The sequence below is a fragment of the Chiroxiphia lanceolata genome, chromosome 11 (assembly GCF_009829145.1).
Source record: "Chiroxiphia lanceolata isolate bChiLan1 chromosome 11, bChiLan1.pri, whole genome shotgun sequence".
NCBI lineage: Eukaryota > Metazoa > Chordata > Aves > Passeriformes > Pipridae > Chiroxiphia > Chiroxiphia lanceolata.
Genome location: NC_045647.1, coordinates 5162668 through 5184633, shown reverse-complemented (window position 1 = coordinate 5184633; position 21966 = coordinate 5162668). Strand labels below are relative to the sequence as shown.

The window sequence follows — 21966 nt, the reverse complement described above, 5'->3', positions numbered from 1 at the left end:
AAAAGGAACGTGATAAGCAGTGCAGATGGCTTTTTCAACTCCAGCTTCTTGTACGTGTATGCTGTGGCTGTGCTGTGGGTTCCCACACTGCACTGCTGCACACCAGCTTCAGTTTCACAGCTCAAGAGGGACCTGCACCAAACACAAAGTGTGGTTGGGACTGGCCAACCATTCCCCACAAGTGGACCACAGACTTGGAGTCCAAAGCCTGATCTCCAGCTCCAACCTTGCTCCTTGAGACTAATTTCTCTGCTTCCTGAGCACAGTCTGACTGTTGAGAAGAGGAGCAACAGTGCCTACTGATCTCCTGGGGTTTGGTGACTTTTGGAAGATGGATCAAGAGCATCAAGGAAAACGCAACATTTCTCATATCAGCTATATCCCCACACCTCTCTATCTGAGGACATGGTGACCAGACAAATGGGAACATGAGCTGCTCCCAGAGCCACCTCTGCAGATGAGGCACTGTTAGAATTTCCACTTTGAAGACAAGGAACGGGATGCTGAGGAAGCAGCTCTCCATGGCTAGAGAAAATCTGCAACCTGAAGCTGCTCTAAGTCCTCAGATCTTTTACAGCTTTTGATGTGACATATGAATATTCTGAAGATGAACCTTTTTGCTCCATGAACCTACCACCTACAATGGGTGATGGCTCACATCCCATGTACATGTTTGAAGAGCTGCTTGGCCATACCCACAGCACACGTTAGCAGTGCTCCCCCAACAGACCAGACAGAAGCAGAATGGCTCTGCTTTACCTGGGGATTTACTGCCAAGCAAAAGATGGATATTCACAGTTGATACAACGCTTGAAGGATCCCAAACCCTTCCTCGCAACAACAGACTGTTATTTCTAACACCCACACTTTCTTCCTGTTCACACAAAAGTCAGCTTAGCCATATTAGTTGTGGGTTTTTAGCATGTCTGAGTACAGCAGCGAAGTTTAAAGCTTGTTATCACAGCCCAGCTTGCTGATACAGAGATACATTGAACCACAAGAAAAATAAAGTATCCAAATGACGATAAAGACCTGACAAATCTGCAAAAGCAAAAAAGCTGAGGTTGAAAAGCTGTCATTCCATTTCCTCAAAACACAAAATACACCTCGCACGACAGATCCCAACACCCATGAGAAGGAAAAGCAAAAGATTTATTTTTGCTTTACTGAAGTGAGGATGCTGTTAGGAGTCAGGCCAGAGCCCAAACTCCTGCTCACAGCTGATGGTGCAAGACCGGAGAAACTCCCTGTAGACCTGACAAAGTTTTTCAGATATTCCACAAAAAGAAAGGTAATATAATGAATAAACCATGAAATGTGATTTTTACAGTAGGAAAAGGCAATGTGTTTTAATGCTGAATCTGTACTTGAGGGAAGGGGAGAGCATCTTTTACCTACAGCTGTGGATGCCATGATGCTACTCCAAGCCTAACTGCTCTGACAACTTGTCCCCTGTGTGGGAGACAAGTTTGGGGACGATGAATTTCCTGGCACCATGCTTGACTTGTCTCCCATCTGTTTTGGATGCAGAGCACACACAGAAGACCTCTTTAGGTGCCTGGGTTGTACTCACTATAGCACTGCTCTCTGAGTTAAAAGTAACTTGAAAAAAAAAAGAAAAACCAAAGAAAAGAAAAGAAAGTACTGTGGAGAGACAATTAAAGTGGACAAAACACAACCACCCACTTGCTGGCCCTCAGGAAACTGTATGAATATCATACATATGAAACAAAAAATTACTGTTCCTTACTGAACTGCCATAATTATGTGTGAATATTAACAGTTACACTGCTATACAGAAGCAGTAAATCCCATGAGATCGTATTATTAAATTACTGGAAACATCTTTTTTTTTCCTCTTCATCTAATCCTTTTTGCCTATTTCACCCATGGTGCTTCCACCTAATTAATCTGCTACATAATAAGCATTCTATACGAATTCCTTGAGAGCCCTTACAGCACTGCTTTAAAATAGGGAATTGTAAAAAAACCATTAAAATTACATTATTGCAGAGACTATACAGACTAGTCTGCCATGAACTGGATGAATCTAAAGCAGCACCAGTGGAAAAAAGCCTCTTGCTGTTAAAAGTCTATCCAAAAAACAGAGTCTTAAGTATTTTTTTTTTTGTAATTACACTTGGTTTACATGGTGAATTTCCACTTTTTATTGAAAAATAAAACACCAGGAGAAAACAATGTTTTCGTCTCAGAATTGCTGCCTCAGTGCTCTGGGAGATGGAGCTCAGCAGATCCCTGCCTGGCTCCCCTCTGCCTCTTGCCTTCCCTCAGCTCTCATTCCTCGTGGCACACCAGGGGCGTATAACCCCAAAACCAAACTGCAGGAAAGAAAGATTTGCATGCTTTTAGAGAAAAATCACTGCAATCTTTAACCAGCTTTCTTTGAAGAGGGTATAAAATTCAGTTAAGCAGAGAGCTCTTTGGGAAAGTGGGTATTTGATACCTCTAAGTAGGGAAATCATCACGATTGCATGAAATAGATATCAAACGTGACTTTCTCTAAACTTGCTCATTTACTACCTTGGTTCATCAGATGATACCAAATAAAGTGAAATAAATAATCAACCCCCCCAACAAACAGGCTTTAAGTTAGTAGATCTTGGTTATCTTGCCTCAAATTATTAATTTATTGGATAAGAGGGAGCTGAGGAAAGCACACAGCTGGGTTTGACTGAGACAGAGTTAATGGTTCAGAGAGTGCCTCGCAAGGTATTTAAAGAAAAAATGTTCAGAGCCGAAGCTGAAAGGCAGAACACACAATGACTCACTTGGCAAACAAGGCTGAGGAGCACAAGGGGCACAACGGCAGCGCCAGTGCCCAGCACTGATTTACAGCCAGGCAGACACAGCCCACGGGGAGCTGGGGTCCTGCTGGGAAAAGACTCGGGGGGTATCAGTGCATGGGCACTTAAAGAGTACACTTGGCATGGAAAACAAAATAAAAAACTGAGCTACAGTGTTGCCTATGACAGGCACCAGATGGATGCCCTGAGAGTGAATCCTCTGGTGACCCACCACCTCTTTTGTACCACCCACTGATACAGGTGTAAGGAAATCCCTGGGGGCTGAAAGGGGCACCCAGACTGGGCTCCCCTCTGTGGCTGCTGCATGAGACCAACATGGATGTCCCCTTGTAACTCATCCCCAATCCCAATGGCCCTGGAAAGGATCTTCCAGTGAACAGTTCACAACAGGTCTCCTTCCCCAACAGGAAGGAGCAGCCTAAGGGAGCAGGAGGGTTTGTGCTGGGAACACAGTAGCCACACCGTGCCCATTCCAGGGCTGTCCTCAGGCCAGCTCCAGCCTGGCTCCACAGCCTGAGCTCCTATTAGTGGCTGCATCCATGAGATGGGCTCCACTCCTGCCACACAGACCCACCTTGAGCCCTGAGACCTCTCCAGGATGCCAACCTGAGAGAGGAGAGTAGGAATGACCAGGAGATTTAGTCCAAACTTGTCTTCCTGCTCCAGCTCCAGTCCTGGACATGGCCACACCTGGAGTTTTGGTCACATGAACCTGGTGAGATTTCCAAAAACAGGCTGGACAAGCTGCCTCCAACAAATCTCAGGTGTGTCCTGTCCCTGAAGGTACCTTAATCTTGGGGTTAGCAGTAGAGTGAGCAGGTGCTTTGCTATCGGACAATTATTAACTTCTTTCCAACAGCTATTTTCTAGCACTGCCTACATTATCATTTCCACATTCTTTTCTACCAAGAGATTTTCCAGTTTGTCTGGCAGAACAGCAAATTTCCCAAGAAAACACTACCCAAAAATCTAACAGTGAGCACTCACTCTTAGTTAGGAGAAAACTGTTAATATGGGCTTTCTGTACCTAGACCAAGAACTTCATTTTTCCTCAGCAGAATTTTTAAATTCAGGGGTTTCTGAACCAATTACTCCACAGCCTCAGTTGCAGGGCTATCTCTCACACCAACCTTTTCCTTTTACAAACTGCCTTTATCACCCACATAACGATAAACCCCGGTGCCTCGCACATGTCAGCTATCAGGAATTCATTATTTTGTCTGTGTTATGTTATACCAGTCGGGAGTTATCTTTGCAGCCCACAGGCCAGAACCAAAATCAAATGCGTCAGCTATTTAAAGAAAATAGAAGCCCTCCCCCAGCAATTTAATTAACTTTCAGGGAGCATGGCTGGGTTTCAGTCCTGGAAATGGTATTGGGGAAAATACAGTCCAGGATTATCAGTCAGGCAATAAACTTTTATTTTTTTAAAGTTACTTTCCTTATATAGTCCCTGTAGCTAATCTGATTTTAATAAATGTTTTTCCAATGTTAGGAGGACAGCATTTAGGACTTCTCAGCTATAAACTTTTTCATCAAGCTACAAAGCAAAATAACACTCTATACTATTGTACAGCATTTCTGAGAGTAGATGCTTAGTCTGTAAATTAAATACAAGGAAATCATTTACTTCCAAAGGAGGCAAGACTTTATATGTTGCACATTTACACGATGAATAATTACCAGATTGCCAAGACATTAGTTGTTTTTTTTTTAAACTTAAATAAAGTTCCTATCGTGAACAGAATATGGACTTTTTTCCCCAAAAACTGAGCCATGCCAGAAGCTGTAACTTGAATGACATTCTCTTTTTTAAACCCTTGCATAGAGTTTAAAAGCCAAGATTTTGCAAAACCAGGCTTGCAGATTTTTGTTTCATTTGTCAATGGGAGAGTGGGGGAGGGCAATTAACTCACTCAGAGTTTCAAAACTCCAATCAATGACTAATACTTGCTCAGGGTTCTTATTGCAGGAGCTGGACAAAAAGTGCTGGGAACTCAGCTGAGAAGCAGCCAACTGGAAGCCATCAGCCATGAAAACCAAACATCAGCAAGCATTACATCCTTCCTCTTGAGAAAAGTGTGCCCAGCACTGCACAGGAAAGCAGAGGGGCAGGAATCTGGAGCATCCCAGCCTTGCTGGGAACAGCAGAGCTGCAGGATCCTGTGGAGGAACCATCCTGCCCCTGGCAGCCCTGACAACTGTCCCATGTAAGGGGAAGAGGAATGGCTCACTGAGCTCTTCATCACACACAGCAGGGAATTATCTTGGCTGGGATCACCAGCTGGGTAAACAGGAAAAGGAAACGGGCACATGGTGAGCTACACCAACCATGGTCCACTACCACCTTTATTCCTCATTCCTCCTGCATCCCAAAGCCAGTCTAGACTGCCTCTGAGAATCCAGAGATGCCCAAAGCAGGCACAAGTGCATGGACATGCTGTGGGTACAATTTTGAAGCATGTATTTAAGTTTTATCAAGGTGCCTTAAAAACCAGAGTCCTCTCAAAGTGGGACTGGAGTTGCTTGTCTTACATAAAGCCTCTCTCCAAATAATAATGCACAAACTAAATGGTTCTTTAAGGTCCCTTCCAACCCAATCCATTTTATGATTCTATGAAACCCTTATCCTGTGACAGCCCAACTTGGGACCTCAGGGTCCTACTGCAAAGTACCTGCAAGGGCCAAACCCCAAAGACCCTGATACTTCCATGCTATCAGTGGTACCAGACTGCAAAGCCCCTCAAGTGACCTTTCTGGTGTAGAAATTGAAAGTTTTTACTTTCTCCAAGTGCCCACGTGTCAGAGTTCCTCTCTGAAAATAAACAGATTTCCAAGGAATGTGCTCACTCACTCAGCTCAGGCCAAGGGAGGGTGTTTCTTGGGAAGGTGCTGCTCCCTGCCATCAAGGTGTTATCTGAGAATTTGAGCAGTGGATTGGGAAAGGGGTTCCTGCAGAACCACAGGACTGTGAAGCACTTGGACCCTGCTACTGAGCTGCCACTCAGTGGTAATGCCACATGGTGACCCCACCATGGGACATGTCCCCATGGAAAAGCTCCCTGTGGGACATGTCAAAAATTAGCCAGGCACAGATCCCCAGCATTGCCTGGACTACTCCAACCCTCGCTCCCAGAAAGCTAATCTCTAGGACTTCAGGCAATTCCTGTATTTACCCACATTCATCCAGCACTAATCCAATACAAAAAAAATTAACCTGCGCGTTCTCACGTAAGCAAAAATGGTGCAAGAGCCACATTCCAGAAGGTGATTCAAAGCAGAATGGACAAATGACAGCTAACAGAGAACACGCCAAACCCAAGGAACTGCAAAGGGAGGCAGATCACACTGCACAGGAGCACCACTGCAAGGACACAGTGTTTGAACTACAGCAAGTTGGGCAGTGGAGGCCAGTCCTTCGGTATTGTCATGAAGATATGCTGGTAATTAAGCTAGTGCTTTATCAGCACTGGCCCAAAGGACCACTTGTGATATGTGACATGGAATTCCTTCACTTCTGGCGTGCTCACTGGGCCTGGGACAGCTGGCCATGCTCATTTGCTACAGGGGCATAACATATGCTCTGTTTAACAGAGGAAACAATTGCTGCAGCTATTTTCATGCAACTCCTAGGGGAAGAGCTGTACTTGGAAATCACTCTTGTAGCCAAGTGTTCTTCCCTCCAATTTTCCTTAAATACTTCTGAAGGCAACCACAGGCAATCCACTCCTTGCAACGTGTCCAGGAAAGCACAGAAAACAATCTCAGATGCAGTTCTTGGGCACGTGAAGCCCCCCCCACAAAGCTACTTATGGTAAACGATAACGAGTCGGCGTTAAGTCTAAAACACATCAGGGAGGTTTTCACCGCAAAGGTAGTTTTTAACCTTCATCCCTCTTCCTTATTATCAAGAGCACGTGCCACCAGTTGCTACAGCTTAACAAATTACTTCTTGTTGAGTCAGTAGTGGTTTTCTGGTTATCTGTGCATCTGTGCCTAAATTGAGCTAAGCTTAGGGTGTCTTCAGGTGTCCCCTGTGAGATCAGGCAGGATAAGGGGTTTTTCTAGAGAAAAACGCAGGACACTGAAGGTACAAGCAATACAGTGTGGGTCTACAGCATGCACAGGAACAGAAATGGTCTGCACTGCCAGCCCACCCAACCGATCCGAGTCCCAAGGACGTCTTTTCCTCCCTGCAGGTGTGACAGTACGTCAACAAAAAGGAGGAGGAGGTTTGATGGACTTCACACACTGCGTCCTTTAGCAGAGAAAGGGTCCTGGGCAGCAGCACTGGCACTTAATTGACAGCTGCACACTGAGGGGAAAGCAGAGTATGTCACTCTGGCAGTCAGACGTGACTTGCTCCCTGCATTTGAGCAGACAGCTCTTTACTGAGCGTCTTCATGGCTCTCCGAAGCTGTTGTAGTTAAAGTGTGAAACACACCTCTCTTTCCATATGGAAACTCAGCAAGTAGTAAAATATTAACGTGACCAAAGCCAACCTTCTGATCTCTACTTGCTTAGTGAGCTGTTTCTAATGGAAGGTCGTTCCCCCTGGCTCCAACAGGTCTGACTGTGACCCCACTTCCCCCCCACGTCCCCTTATCACAATCAGTGCAGGGTAAGAAGCACCTCCACAGGGAAGCCCAGTCTGATGATGCAGCTTCAGACAGCTCAAGCCCAGCACATGAGGCACAACACAACTGTTGGGTCAAGTGTGGAGAGGTGGAGCCCTGGGGCAGCTGCAGGAGAACACAGCTCATTGATCCCAGTGGGCAGCTGACAGGCCCCTCGTCCCTGCACGGGCAGGGCTGTGGGCAAGGTCACCCAGATGGACCCAAAACACAGTTCTGCAGAAGCACAGGCAAAAGTTTGCTTTGCCAAAGTTTTGCAAAGCACAGGCTTTCTGGCAAGGAACTGTGGGAGCTTCCCTCTTCTTCCACTTCAGCTCTCACAGTTGGGAGGGGAGCAAAGTGTGATGGCCTGAAACACTGTTTTGACTCAGAGCTTGCTCACAAAAGGCATTACTCACCCTGCAGACTCAGATTTTATCCAGCCCAGCAGCACATTTCACTTTCTTCAGGCACTGCTCACAGCTGGACTTTACCCCCATTTGTGATTGTTTGCAATACAATGCCAACACAGAAAAACACATCCATCAAGCACAGTAGTATTAGAAAGGAAAATGTTATTACCTGGAATAGTCCCCTTTAGCTTCCTACAATTGAAAAACAGTGACAGAATTAAAACATGATCTCTTCAAAAGCCCTCGATTTTCCCAGCATTGTTCACTTCCCACTCCCACAGCTCTGCAGCCAGATCGTGACCCCCCGTCAGACTCCCTGCAAAACACCCTGCAAAACACGGAGCCTGCCTGCATGTGTTCAAGAGCTGAACTTGGCCCCTTTTAAGCTTCCAGCTGTAGATAATCCACCTACAGCATAAATAAAACTGCTTCCAAAACGGGGATGAATTTCACATTGCAAATCAAATGTCGCTTTTACTGCACAAAAAGTGAAATACAATTCTCTCCCCTGGCCGACCACATCCAGCCAAAGGTCGGCTGTACAGGCAGGTCAGCAGTTGGGAGGAATTGTGCTCACTCGAGATGAAAACAACCGTTCAGGCAGATCAAGCCGCTGCAGCTTTGCTGTGGCACTTCGTCAGTGAGAAGGCAACGGGGGAAAATACCCCCAATATTTTGAAGGCAGAATTTTATTCCACAGAAAGCAGCACATAATCAGAGTTTAAGTCTGAGTACAACGAAACTTGATTAACGAGAGGGAAAACTGACACTGTATATTTCAACATAACAGAGGTATCAAAACCATATGCTCTGAAAGGAAGATTCACAGGCATAATATAGCAGATTTAGCTACAGCAATTACTCTTTTCTTCCCAGATCTCTGGAATGCATTTAAATTAGAATAAGTGATAAATTGAATGGAAACCTGCCCAAATAAACGAGTACCCTTGCTGAGTTCTTCCTCTTTCAATGTAAAATTCCTCAGATAAATATATCCCTCACTTGCCTACGAGAAAAAAAAAAAAACAACCCCCAAGTATTCCAGCTTTCCCCCCACAGCCGCAGAGGCCATAAACAACCCTGCGGGGTCTCGTCCGTATGGAGGGGGGGGGGGGGGGGAAACAAGGCAGGAGGAATGCGCTGATCCAAAGGCAGCCCGAGGGAGCGGTCCAGGGGCAGAGACACTCACCTGCAGCACCAGGGCGGCCAACTTGAAGACGGTCTCGCTCTCCACTTCGATCTGCCCCTGTGCAGAGAGAGCAGAGCGTGAGCCGGGAGCGCCCGCACCGCCCCGGGGAGGGAGCAGGGGAGGAGGGGGCACCGCGGAGGCGGTGCTGGTTCTCGGTGCCAGACCGGCCCCGGCACGGCCGCTCCCCTCCCCGGGTCCCCTCCGCTGCCACCGCGCACGCCGCGACACGGCCCGTCCTCCCCAGCCCTGCCCTCCGCGCCTTTGCTTTGCACATCTTGCTCTCGCTGCATTTCGCCGGATGCTGCTCCGTGTTGCTGCATCCGACCTCAGCAGGGACCCGGTCCCGCACACTGCCAACCCCTGCCACGCAGCTCCAAGTATACACACCCGCCTCAAGGCAAGGTCCACGGTTCACAGAATCACAGAATGGTTCTGGAAGGGACCTTAAAAGCTCATCTTGTTCCAACCCCCCTGATACGAGCAGGGACACCTTCCACTAGACCAAGTTGCTCAAAGCCCCGCCCAACCTGGCCTCGGACACGTCCAGGATGGGACATGGCAGATAAATGGTTGGATGGCACCCAGAAGCACACATCAGCTTGACAGGTATCAGTATTTGACAAGATCTAAACCCCTGGCTTGGTCTAGAAGAAAAGGCACTTTCCCAGCTCAATGCTCTCCAAATTGTGGCAGCTGGGCTTGGGTGTAGCACAGCTCTCCAGTGTGACAGCCATGTGCCAGCCAGGAGAACACCAAAAACCGCATCCATTTCTCGGTAAAGAGTTTTACTGCTTGTAGTTTTAGGACAATTCATTCTTTGTTGTGATGGTGGTACACAGCCCGCCGATGCTGACTAAGCATAACTAAACTTCCTTTGCCCCACTCAGTCTGGATCTGACAGCCTTCAGTTCTTCCAAGTCCACTGGAATTGTAGAGCAATGTTCCAGCATGGACCCTCATGCTGGAAATCTCCTGTGCCTTGACCCCACTCCAAAACCAGTCCTGCCTTGACATGCACTCAATAACTCTGGAGATGCCAAAACATCAAAACTACACAAGAATCCTTTTTTTTTTTAACTGCTTGCAAGCTTAAGTGCAAGCTTTCAAACTTAGTTTCTTACCAGCAAAAACCTGGGTGTTGGTTCTATTCTGGGACCAGCAATAACACTGGAAGGGTAAAGGAGATGCACTGACAGTTGGACTTGGGTTGTCAAAGCCGCCCTTTACACTCCTACATCCTGCAAATGGTGTGTGAAGAACAAAACCGACCCCATAAACACAGATTTTTCTTATCGGCCTTCTGCAACTGAAGATAGTGGTCATGATGCCTGTCTCCTGCCACTGAGATCCCAACATATCCTTTGTCCCCAGGATCCATTTGCTGTATGAGGAGACAAAGCAGACTGAAAGCTGAAATAATGCCAAAACCAGGGGAGCAGGAAGATCTACAGAATTACATACAGATACACAAAATGACATCTTGAAATATAGTAGGGCACATCTGGAGCTGAGCTAATTTACCACAGCTGCAGGTCTGGCCCACAGAGACTAAATTCAAGAGCGAACAAACAAATAATTCAATTTTCATGGAAAGGAAGTTTTTTTGCCAGCTTTGTCAATAAAACATTCCAGCAGCAGCGCTCCCCCAGGCTTCTCCGACAGGCAGACCAAGAGCAATTTCCCCTTCCCAACAGGTGTGGCAACAGCTATGCAGGAGTAGCCTCCAAAGCATTCCCAGACATATTGTATTAGAAGAAGAGGAGGGGCACATCACAAGTTAAGAGAAAAAGAAATAGCTTGAAGTTCATCCTTCCTTCAGATCTCTTTCATGTTGATGCTTAAGAAAAGAGGCAAGATCTCTTCACATAGGTGCAATTTTAAGGCACTTTGCTACTTCCAGGTCTGTATCAGGTTAGTCTTTGTCATGCACATCTGAGCTGGCTTTTTTAAAGCTTCTCCTCAAACAGCCTCTGAAGCCAACTATGGTGGGGGAAGGATTACAGGAGATCAGGTCATCCAGGCACCGTGTGCTCCTGCACCAGCAGGCAGGGAACTCAGACATGAGAAAATGCCATCACAGGGAACCTCAGCTCAGCAGGAAAGACGGGATCTGGCTCAGTAAAGCTGTCTGTGGAACCACAAAATCAGGGAAAACAGGGCCAGAAGGGACCTTAAAAGCTGATCAAGACCATCTCCCTGCCCCAAGGCAGAATCAGCTACACGTGGCTCATCGCCTTCTAAACCTACAAGAAACTCAAGGAGATTTAACTCTCCAAAGCCCTCCCTGATTTGTTGCTGGCTCCCAGATATGCTGCAGCAGTGAGTCCCTGCTGACCCACAGCAATAGCTCCTGCTGGCCTTACTGGGCTGTTTGGGACTTAATAACCAAGCATCTCCTTACTTTTCATCTTCAAAGCACCTCACAGCCATTATCTAATTAGCAATAGTAATTACGAGGCTGCTCTTGTTCCTAGATACCAGGGTTAAGAAACTCCGGTCACTTTACTGGCTGCTATGGCATTGCTACAAGTGTTACAGTGATCCCACGAACCACTTCATACAGCGTTTTAGGAGACCAAAGGGAGGCTGAAGGGGGACTGACTTCTCCAGGTGGTGAAGTTTCAGTCTTTGCTTTCAGAGTGAGGGATTTGTTGTGCCAAAGCAGTTTTGAATACATTTGCTTAGAAGCCGTAGAGGAGCGAACAGGTAAGTGGGTCCTCCCTAATGTGACCTCTTTCAAGGATGCTGCAGGTGTCTTGACCAAGCAAAGGGGACAAACAGGATGCCCCAGGTGCAGGGCTGCCACTATGTCTCTCCAGCTGTTGCAAACCTCAGAACAGGGTGGACCAGCTCTAATTGTCATCCTGTATCACCATACCATAATATAGTGGCTAGAGACTGGGGCCACTCTTGAATGAGGCTCAGTGCCAAAAAAACCCCCAAAGAGCAATAAGGAGAACACCCACCCTTTGAAGGGGCTAAAAATCACAGAAGAAAGGATGCAGGGAGACAAAGGGACTGCCCTGAAGTCCCACAGTAGCTAAGTAGCAGAGCAAGGATTTGAAGCAAAGGATCCAAAGCCCAGCTCAGCCTTTATCTGACAGACTAATGCTTTACAAGTGACAGTCTCTTGGACAATTCCCTCTGAGCCTGGAATTATTTTTCATCATAACATAACATTATTTGCCATCTGGCTCCCCAATTGGCCATTGCTGTAATGTAATCCAGCCCTGCCCTGGGCTCTCACAGAGTTTGGACAGCCCTTGGCTTGACACAAATCCATGCAGCTATACGTGTCACTCTGGAGTGCAGGACCATGACTCTTCCCACTCAGGCAATATTTTGATTTTATAATCATCCTCCAGCCTGGAGGCTGGCAGATGGGGGTTTCTCTTTTAGTATCACTTTATCAGCAAGGTCAGATTTCAAAAATAGATGAGGAAAACGGCTGTAAGAAGATTCATTTGCAATCCCTGCAATCACCAGGGTAATTCAAGCAGAGATTTCAGTGAGCAAGTGGGGGGCCCTGAGAGCCTGGGCAGCAAGTGCTCCCATGGCTGTGTGTCAAAACTGAAGATGGAAGGTTTTCCTAGATTTATCCCAAGTGGGAACAAGGTCACTAGCATGAGGTTAAGTAGATGCATGTAATTCAGATAATGGAATCTGAGTCTTCTACATTTGAGATGTAAATAAGTTTAAACAGACTAGCGGGTGCAGCTCCAGGGAGGGGATGAAACTGATATTTTTCAATTAGAGTTTGCACAGGGACCAATCATTTTAACCAGAGAGACAGATTCAGCCCCCTGTGTAGCTCCTCCAAAAAGCCACTGGCTTATCTAAACATTGCATTTGGTCCAGCAGATTCAGGTGGTGGCTTTTGTCATGCTGACAAACAGTAGAGTAATAAAAGGCTGTAGCAGGTGTCCAAACTGGGTGGCAATTACTGTAGAGCAGGAGTAGGTCACTATCTCAGCAGCTGGTAAAGACCAACTCACCCTTCAGTGCCCAGGGGCAGAATTTAGTCCCCAGTTCAGAGAGGAGCTCAAGTCTTTTGCTGCACAGACACAGACTTAGAATGTGATAAAAATCACAAGCTTGGTCATGAATAGAGCACTGAACCCTCATTACACACAGCAACAACACTAGAATTTACTGCCATAGAGATACAAGTCTGAAATCCTGATGAAAACTCAGATCAAGAGTGATGATAGTCAGATGAGCATTAACTGTGGTAAGCAAATCTTTAGGCTTTAAACTCAGATTAAAGCAGATTTAAAAAAATAAGCAACACACAGGAACTGTCAACTTTAACTCTTTACAGCCAGTGCAAGAAGTGAAAGTGGATGTGGTTTATTCAGACCACACATAACCTCCACAGGTTAAAAGAGTGACAACAAAAACATTTCACAGGAAGATTTGAGAACTGAGATACCAACACACCTGTTCCCTCAAACCAATCCTTTTAAAAATTTCTATTAACCAAAGACACCCCCAAATATGCACGTACTATGACTGAATAGCCTCGAGACAGCCACAATATTGAATACAATTACCTGTGATTACTGGGAGGTGATTTTAAAAAAGCTGAAAGAAGGGTGCAATTAGTCAGAGGGAAAAGAAAGGACCCAAATGTCTGCAAGGAGGTGTTCAAACCGAGGGAGGCAATTAGCTGGGTGTGGACCCAGCAGAAGTGAACAAAGCGATGCCAGCACCCTGTGCCCTTACCCAGCACTGTGGCGACCTCCCAGCAGGCATCCAGTATCCCTGTGTGTGCTGGCAGCCGCAGGATGGGAGGGCAGGTCCCAGCAGTGCAGGAAGCTTAGCAGCTGTTCGGTGTTTAAGGTTTTTTTGACAGGCTGGAGTGGGGAGTGGGTGTTGGCCACAACCTGTTACACGGCACAAGCCGAGCAGCTCAGGAGGAACTAGGTCAGGCAGATCCAACAACTCGCCCTGTCAGGGTGGCTGTGCTGGGTAATTACCGTACAGAGACAAACACTGGCTGCACATGGATAACCTCCAACCTTAAACTGCCTGTCCTAATTACTGGCATTCACACCTACGTCTCAGTCCTGGTGGTGTCACCTGCTGTTCACAACCCATTCCCTCCTCCAAGCTTTGTTGAGCGTCTTAACTGGGACTCATTTCCCGAGAGCAGAAACACCGGACTGAGAAAAAGCACAGCAAAGAAAGTGTCTGCCTCCAAACCCATAGGAAGTAAAGCAAAGCACTAAACCAGCAGGAGATGTGGAATATGAGCTGTTATAGGAGCAAATTGAAGCCTGGTCTTCCTGAAAAGGGCACTTCAGATTTCCACTTGTGCTGCATTTCCCCTACGGACACTGCAGCCTGGGTGGCTCGGGAGGCTTCACAGCTGCTTCACAGCATTTAGATGGTCCGTGATGTTTGAATGTCATCCATGGAATCCCACAGCCCTTCCTACCCAAAACGAGTGCAGCCTGAGACCGAATGCAGCTCAGCTCATGTGCAGTGGCCAACACAGCTCTTTCCTGGCAGGACCTGCTGCTTCCCAACTCAGAGGCTTGGGCCAACCCAGCCCCACCTCCCCCCCACCAAAAAAAATAAAAAATTATCTGTTAGTGCCTCCTGGTGAGGAGCAGCTTCAGGTTTCTCTGTTACACCCTTTATTTTGCTGTCTCTGCCAGCCATCTCACCCATCTCCCTTTGCCTTTTGTGGCTCAGCCAACACTTAGGTGAAACTCCAGAGACAGCAGCAGCTACTTTTTGAGACTTGTCTGCACAGTTCAGTGTAACAGGAACACATTTACTACCACTTTTTTTCATTAATATAAGAGTAAAAGCAGAGAATGGGGAAAGACATAAAGACTTCCCTGTTTGCCAGCCAGGGGATATAGCAAGTGTCATTAGACTTAACATTTAATCACAGTCTTTCGCTTTCCTACCCCAACACACACCAAAACAGAACTGGCTGAGCTGTCACAGGATCTTTAGTCTGTGGCCAGGAGATCAAAGGTGCAGAACTTTCCATGGCAATTAACCCAGTAGTTAGACCCAGGAGGAGGTGACTACATAAGAGACGTGAGGTATGAAACCTTGGCTGCAAACCAACTGAATCTTCATATGCAATGGGCCAGCTGGGACACAACATACACCTCCCTCAACAAGAACCTCAGAGGTCCCTGGGACACCATCACCCTTTACAGCAGGCGGCCTTGGACCAACCTCAGCCCCTCTCAGAGGAGGCTCTTCACTGTACCCAACACCACAGCCAAGTCCCTCCCTGAGCCACCAGCACAGCCCCATATGAGGTCTCTTGGGGTAATGAGTGGGGAGTTCTATAGAGATCTGCCAGTTCACATCAGCATGGGGTCCTGCCTCCTCCTCCTGTCACATTCTGTACACAGGCACAACCACACTCCATCTTTCTCATCTGCTGACAAGCTGCTGGGGAGGTTCGGCCAAGGAGGTGACTGCCATGCCAGCATCCATGGGAGATGACAGCCCTGAAGGAGCAGAAGCCAACTGGTCCTGCTGAACCCCATCCTGGGCTTTACATATGCTGAAGAGCAAATTCAGGCAATGGACAGCACCTATTTAATAGCCTTGGCTAGGATCAGACTACACCATGTTACAGGGCTGAATGGGAACGTTCCCCTCTCCCATGAGATGGGGGAGAATTAGGAAATATCTGTTATAAAGCTTTCGAGAGCTCTCTGATATATGACCACTTTGCTCCCCACAAGCTGGAAGCCAGCCAGACTTTATGCTCACACCAGGGGTCTGTTTCAACAGCTCTTCTTGGTAAGCACTGGTCTTCAGGCTGCCAAGTGCTCACAAGCATTGCTGTTCATGGAGCTATCACATTTACAGACTCCTCTGAAAACTTCCAAACTTCCATTTCCTTTAACGTTTCTCTTTTTTTTTTTTTTTTCCCCAAGCCATTCTTACAAGTCCTTGAAACAAATGGGAAATTAAATAAACCCCCCAACACCCAGATATACAGAGGAAAAGGGGAACATAGCCAACTTGACCAAGATCTTCGTTTACAGAACATATTTTAAGGACTGGCAAAGAGTCAACCGTATGGCTGCAGAGCTATAAGGAGGTTAGCTCTAATGCATAATAAACTTGACAGTGCTTCGCTGGCCAAGTAGGGTGTTATTTTTCCAAACTTGGCTGTTTCAAAAGAAGAAAAGGCTAATTTATCTTTCCAAATTTATCATCAGCATGTGCGTGACCAGTTCTGACCCACCTCCTCTGAAGTATCCCAGCTATGGTCATGGGCTGTGCAATAACACACTGAACACGTTACAAAGCTCCCTGTGCAAACACATCCATTCTGAGATACCCATTTCACATGGAACCAAGTGCCAGGCTTTCACTCCTTTAAATTCCAGCTGTACAGTAGATTTCAGATAGCTATAAATCTTAACCCAGCTTCTTAAAGCCAGTGACAGAGGAGAAAGCTTTTCAGTTGAAGTTGTCACCACTGAAGGTTTTTGGGCAGTGGTTTTCAAAGCCTTGGAAAAGAGAGGCGTGTAAGAAAACAGAGCCCAGATGTACACAAAGCATACTTCTAGCCTTTGCCTTCTCCCAAAATACACCTGACAAATGAGTTTTTAACTAAGTCAGTGGGAGGCCCTTCCACAGACCTGGAAATCTAATTTTCACCAGCTCCCACCTCATGCTCAGTGGCCCAGGCTTTTCCTGGCACTCCTGAGGCTCCAGCTCGAAGAGCATGGATGCTGGAGAGCAGGAGCAGGCAGCTGGCTGGACCACACAGGACAGAGAGCCTGGGGACTGCAGCACCAGACCAGGGGAAAAAAAAAAAAAATGGGCAGCTCAATATAAAAGAAGGCAGGGCAAGAGCTCTGGCAGCATTTGCTGTGTTGGCTGCAGGCCACGTCTCTGCACGCACCAGTGGTGAGGAGGCACCGGGTGCTCTGCAAGTGCAACAGCAAGTGCTGCATTCAGTTCACACACAAGGAGACTTCACAAAAGTAAAAATGAGGTCTCAGCCCTCTCGTGCCTTCAGCACAGGGGTCTCCCCCGGCTCCCCAGCTGCTTGCAGGCAGAGGAGACCACACTGAGAACAGCACAGGTCACAGAGGATGCACAAACCTGGCACGTGCCAGCAAAGGTCCCAGAGGCACAAAGGAACTTTGACTGTATGGAAGAGCACGGAGGAGGGGGAGTGGGTGGGGAGTAGAAAGAAATACATTTTTGGCAGCTGAGATTTTATTGTCTATCTTGTCCCTTCCTTGCCAAAATGTCTACAGAGATTGCAAAATGCACAAGTCCCAGATTCCTTCAAGTCCTGGCAGAGTAAAGCAGTACCTGATTTGCAGAAAGGAGCACAGAGACTTGCAAGAAGGAATGTGGGGTTGAAAGGTGAGGAAGAGGAGTGTGGCTGTGCACTGTGGCTTTCACCCTTGTCAGAACTGTCATGCAGATTTTTATTCATATTTTGTAATATATTATATAACTGATAATACTGTTAATATGGTATACTATTTATTCTAAATTTTTATTCATCTGGGAGCAAAACCCCTCTGGAGTCACCTGGGGCAAGATGGCCAGCACACACTGCCCAGCAGCTCCAGCCAGAGATGCCCAACTTCCAGCAGGGAGATGCCATTCTCTTTGATTAGATACAGCCACTTACAGGATTTCACACCTTGTAAGCCATGGATAAATCACCCACAGGAGAGACTAGCATGGAGCTTCACCAACATGCTGGCTGTGCTCCCCCAAGCCTTCATCTGGCTCTCCTGATGTGTCCTGTGTGCCAGCAGAAGCACTGACATGATGCCCATGTCACATGCAGGGCATCATCACCCTGCCCCCCTCTGCTCAGAAAAACATCATTGTCCTTTAAAGCACAGAAGCCACAGAAGCACAGGTACCCACACACTGCTGTGCTGTCAACACAGGCCAGCACTCAGGAATGTCAGAAGAGCACTCAAGCATCAGGCATTTGCACCACCCTGGATTTGGGCTTCCCCTATGGGAGAAAGCCACCGTGAAAACTTTGGAAACACCTTTGTGAAAGCAGAAAACACGACTGACTTTTAAGCAATCTTATCCATGCAGGTCTTAGCACACCCCAGGTATTGCAGCATCTATCCCGACCCACATTCCTGGCCCACACGGAGCAGAGGCTTTGTGCAGAGATCCAGGTTAGGATATTGCCCTGGCAGGGCATCCTCCAGCACTGCCAGTAAACTGGGGAGCTCTCCCGAGCACAGGGCTGGGTGTGGGTTCCTGCTTTTTGACACTCTGGGGTTTCCTCACTCCATGAATGCAGCAAGGAAAGGAAGGGGAAAAAAAAAAAAAGCAAGCCAAGCTGAGGCAGGTCTAACCTCGTGGAGCTGGATTAATGACTGAGAAATGCCAGGGAACATTCCTTGCTGTCATCAGTGAGCATCAGCCACCGGCTCCACGGAGCTGGGGATCTGCTCAGATTCGGACACTGCTCATCCTGTGGCTCCTTCCCTGCAGCACAAGGGAGTTGGCAGTACCACAGGAGAGGACACACTGTGCAAGCACATCTGAGGGGCCTTTGTGTATCCTCTTGCCCACATCCCATGCCTTAAGGATGAGGACTGCTCCCATGTGCTCTTCATGCACTACTTGAAACCTAGAGACTGACCCTAAGTTTGACAAGTAGGACAGAATATCTTTACGAGACCTAATTTGAAGGTTAAAAGCCACTGGACCAAATGTATCTTGGAAGTAGACGAACTGGATTCTGCTGAAGGAGCCACAGGCTTAAGCACAGCCACCCAGCACAGAGAGGGCTGCAGGCAGAGCCAGGGCTCCCAGCTTTCCCTATGTGCTGAGTCACCTGGCACTGCCCACGGAGCTCCTTCTCTCAGGAGGAGGTGATGCTCATCATCCCTACGCTGCCCACAGAAACTGGACACAAGAGTAAACCCTCGCTTTCTGGCAGTTTTGCTTGCAGGAATGGGGAAGCTACACTTAGGGTTGTTACAATTAGAGCACATACCTTGCAAGCCATGGGGGGAAATATGAGCCAGCCTTCCTTCAAACCACTCCCAGATCCCAAAGCTGTGAACTCCACTGGATGATGCACAGTCTGCTGACTGCCTTACTCAGTGCACCATCAGTGCTTCAGGTGCTATCAGCGTTTCAGTGCAGTGATATGAGGTTATGCTGCCTGAATAATCATATTTACCCATCCCAAAAGTGATTCCTCATTGGCTTGATGACATACTTGTCTATGAGCAGTGAGGGCATTTTTTTAATGCTTCTCTTCTCCTTTGCTCTCTCTTATGCTTTATGTATACACATAAACACTTAATATTTTTCAATATTAAATTCAGTATTGGTATTCAACAGCAATGGAATTTTTCACATTCTATCCCAAAACCAGAGCCATTTTCCAATTCCGGAATCATTTGTGCTGTCTGTCTAGTTAAACTGCCCCAGTTTTCCCTGAAAGGATGCCTACGAGTTGCCAAAACCCTTCATTTTAAGTGGCAGATATGTCAAGTGGAAATTTGCTTTTTAATAACCTTAACCAGTGAGGCCCCAAGTTCTTGGAGCATCTTTAAAACTTTAGCATGTTGAAAAAAGGCACCAATTTCCTCCACTCTTCCAGAAAGCAATTCCTGTACGAAGCACAGTCACAACTTTGCCATTAACCACTTTCACATCAGGTTTCTGGCCCCACCATAAAATAATAAATACTGAATAAGAATCCTCTAAAATATGAAGCATATTAAAGGTGAAAACTTTGGCTGGCTACATCGAGCTCCACCACCAGCCAGGGATACAGGATTAAAAAAAAAAAAAAAAAAAAAAAAAAAAAGGGCACCAGATGCTTGAGTTTGACATGAACTGAAAAATCGCGAAGTAAAATTCATTGAACTGCAGCTGTAGGGGCATGGCAAAGGTGGCTGCCACACCACTCTTTTTTCAGACCAAGATGTATCTGCAGCAAACCAACCTTATTTTTTAATATTTTGCTTGCCATATCATGAAGTAACTTATAAAAATAGGTTTTTTACCAATTTGAACATTTTAAGAAACAGGGGAAGATTCTTAACCAGAGAGTAAATACAGAAAGTATTTCAATAACTAGTTGTGATTGCTACTTCACAGATTTACTATTACTTTACTACCTAACTGAATTAAGGCAGGAAATAAGGGACCAAATCCACAACATAGGACCTTCCTCATGGGTTTCTTCTTCTTAAGACAAGTTTGACTCTAGATCAGTAGAGAGATGCTTGAGTGTTTGCTATGCAGGGTGTAGGAGGATGTGCCACTGAGCAGAGCCCACCTGCAAAGTTACAACTCAGATTTCAAGCAACTTAATTTTTGAGTGTTTAAGACTCATTCTAGTGCAGTGAGCAAACAGTGGGGCTGTGAAAACAGGACTAGGAAACCATCATCATCCTTATCCATTTGCTTGAATCAGTGTTTAAGTGAAGGAGGAGAGTCAGCACACTATCTTCATACTTCAGTAAGATCTATAAATCAAACACCGTTCCTACCAAGTGTAGGTGGTGGAGGAGCAATGAAAGGGAGATGCACAACAAGGAGCTCTGAAGGACACTCAGCCTTACCTGGTGTACACATGACTTGGCATTCAGAAAAAACAGCTCTACTGTAGTTTTGTCCTTGAGAAAGGAAATGCTTTCAATGTAGAACCTGAAAATTAAAAACAAAACAAAAAAGAAACCAACTCTCAGTTGCTTTCTTGAATAGGTTTCATCTTCCTCCCAAGTCACTTTATTTCCTCAGTGTTTTGTTCTCTAGCAATAAAATAGCACAGAGGAACTATGAGCTACTGCACTTAATTTCCGGCCTGTTAGGAGAGAACAGCAGAAAATCACAGGCTGACAGCACACAGGGAACAGCAACTCCTGGTTCAATAGATCCTGGATATCTGATGACTTTTCAAATGAGATGAGAGCTCTGTCCAACGCTCAAGGAGCAAAGCCCACCCCTCCTATGCAGATAAAGCCACAGCAGTGGAAAAGATTAACCCCAAATGAGGTGCTGCAGGTGGGAAAGCCAGCCCAGCACTTTGCTGGAGGAGAGGGGATCACAGCCTTGCAGGACCATCTTCCTTTCAAGGAGGAGAGAGCAGAGATGTTAATGAGAGCCATTAACCTTGCTCCAAGCAAGCAGGGAAAAGCAAAACAATCACGAGGAACACTTTTGGGTCAGCTTGATCCATCCTACTGGCAATGGGAGCCCCAAAAACAGGGGCTTACATGGAAGGGCTGCAACTGGCTCAGCCTTAAAGACACTGCTCTGCACAGCACTCACTGCCTTGGTGCTCACTGCCCTCCTCCCAGCCACAGCTTCCTCTTTCCAGATCATGGGTCCATCAGAGGCACACACCAAAGTGATCCAATTGCTGGTTACTCTGGCCTAGCCAAGGTTGGCAAATGAGTCCCCTGTTTGTTACAGAGCTACACCAAACATCACCTATGCTGCTGGCAAAATCACACACAACCTGCCCGTGTGCCTCTCTGACTCACTCGGGGCATCAAACCCAGCAGTGTTGAGGTGCATTAAATGGTGCAGAGAAAACACATCTATAATTTGAGGAGCATGGAACTGCCAAGTCAGTTTAAAGAGAGACAAATTTGTGTGAAGATGGTCCTGTCAATCCTCCACCCCAAGGCTTTTCAATGCCTTGCTCTTAATAGCAGGAGGGTTGGATGGCCAACACAGGGCACACAGCCCACTGTGTGAATCAGAAGCAGGACAAACCCTCCTGCAGCACCCCGGTGCTCTTAAGGCTCCTCACAGCTTCAGGCTCCAGCCACTGATCTCCTGGCATGCATGATTTGCAAGACATTGGAACAAGCCCACAGCAGCAACACGAGCATGTGGCAGGGAGCAGTGAAGCTGGGACCTGCCACATGTGTTAGGAATGTTTGCAGTGTTTATGCTGTGGCTTGAGA

At 46.8% G+C, this 21966-nt stretch overlaps 1 protein-coding gene across 3 annotated transcripts in view; it reads right to left on the bottom strand.

The window, feature by feature from the left end:
- Window positions 1–21966, bottom strand: part of FRMD4B (FERM domain containing 4B) — an 82190-nt gene that overhangs the window by 33040 nt on the left and 27184 nt on the right. For 2 of the 3 annotated variants that reach the window (XM_032699288.1, XM_032699289.1), the window contains exons 5-7: window positions 20614–20698; window positions 9041–9097; window positions 8021–8043 (exon numbers count right to left, since the gene is read on the bottom strand). In XM_032699288.1, coding sequence (XP_032555179.1) covers window positions 8021–8043; window positions 9041–9097; window positions 20614–20698 — 165 coding nt within the window. The remainder of the gene's footprint in view (window positions 1–8020; window positions 8044–9040; window positions 9098–20613; window positions 20699–21966) is intronic. The other variant, XM_032699290.1, reaches the window with a different exon arrangement.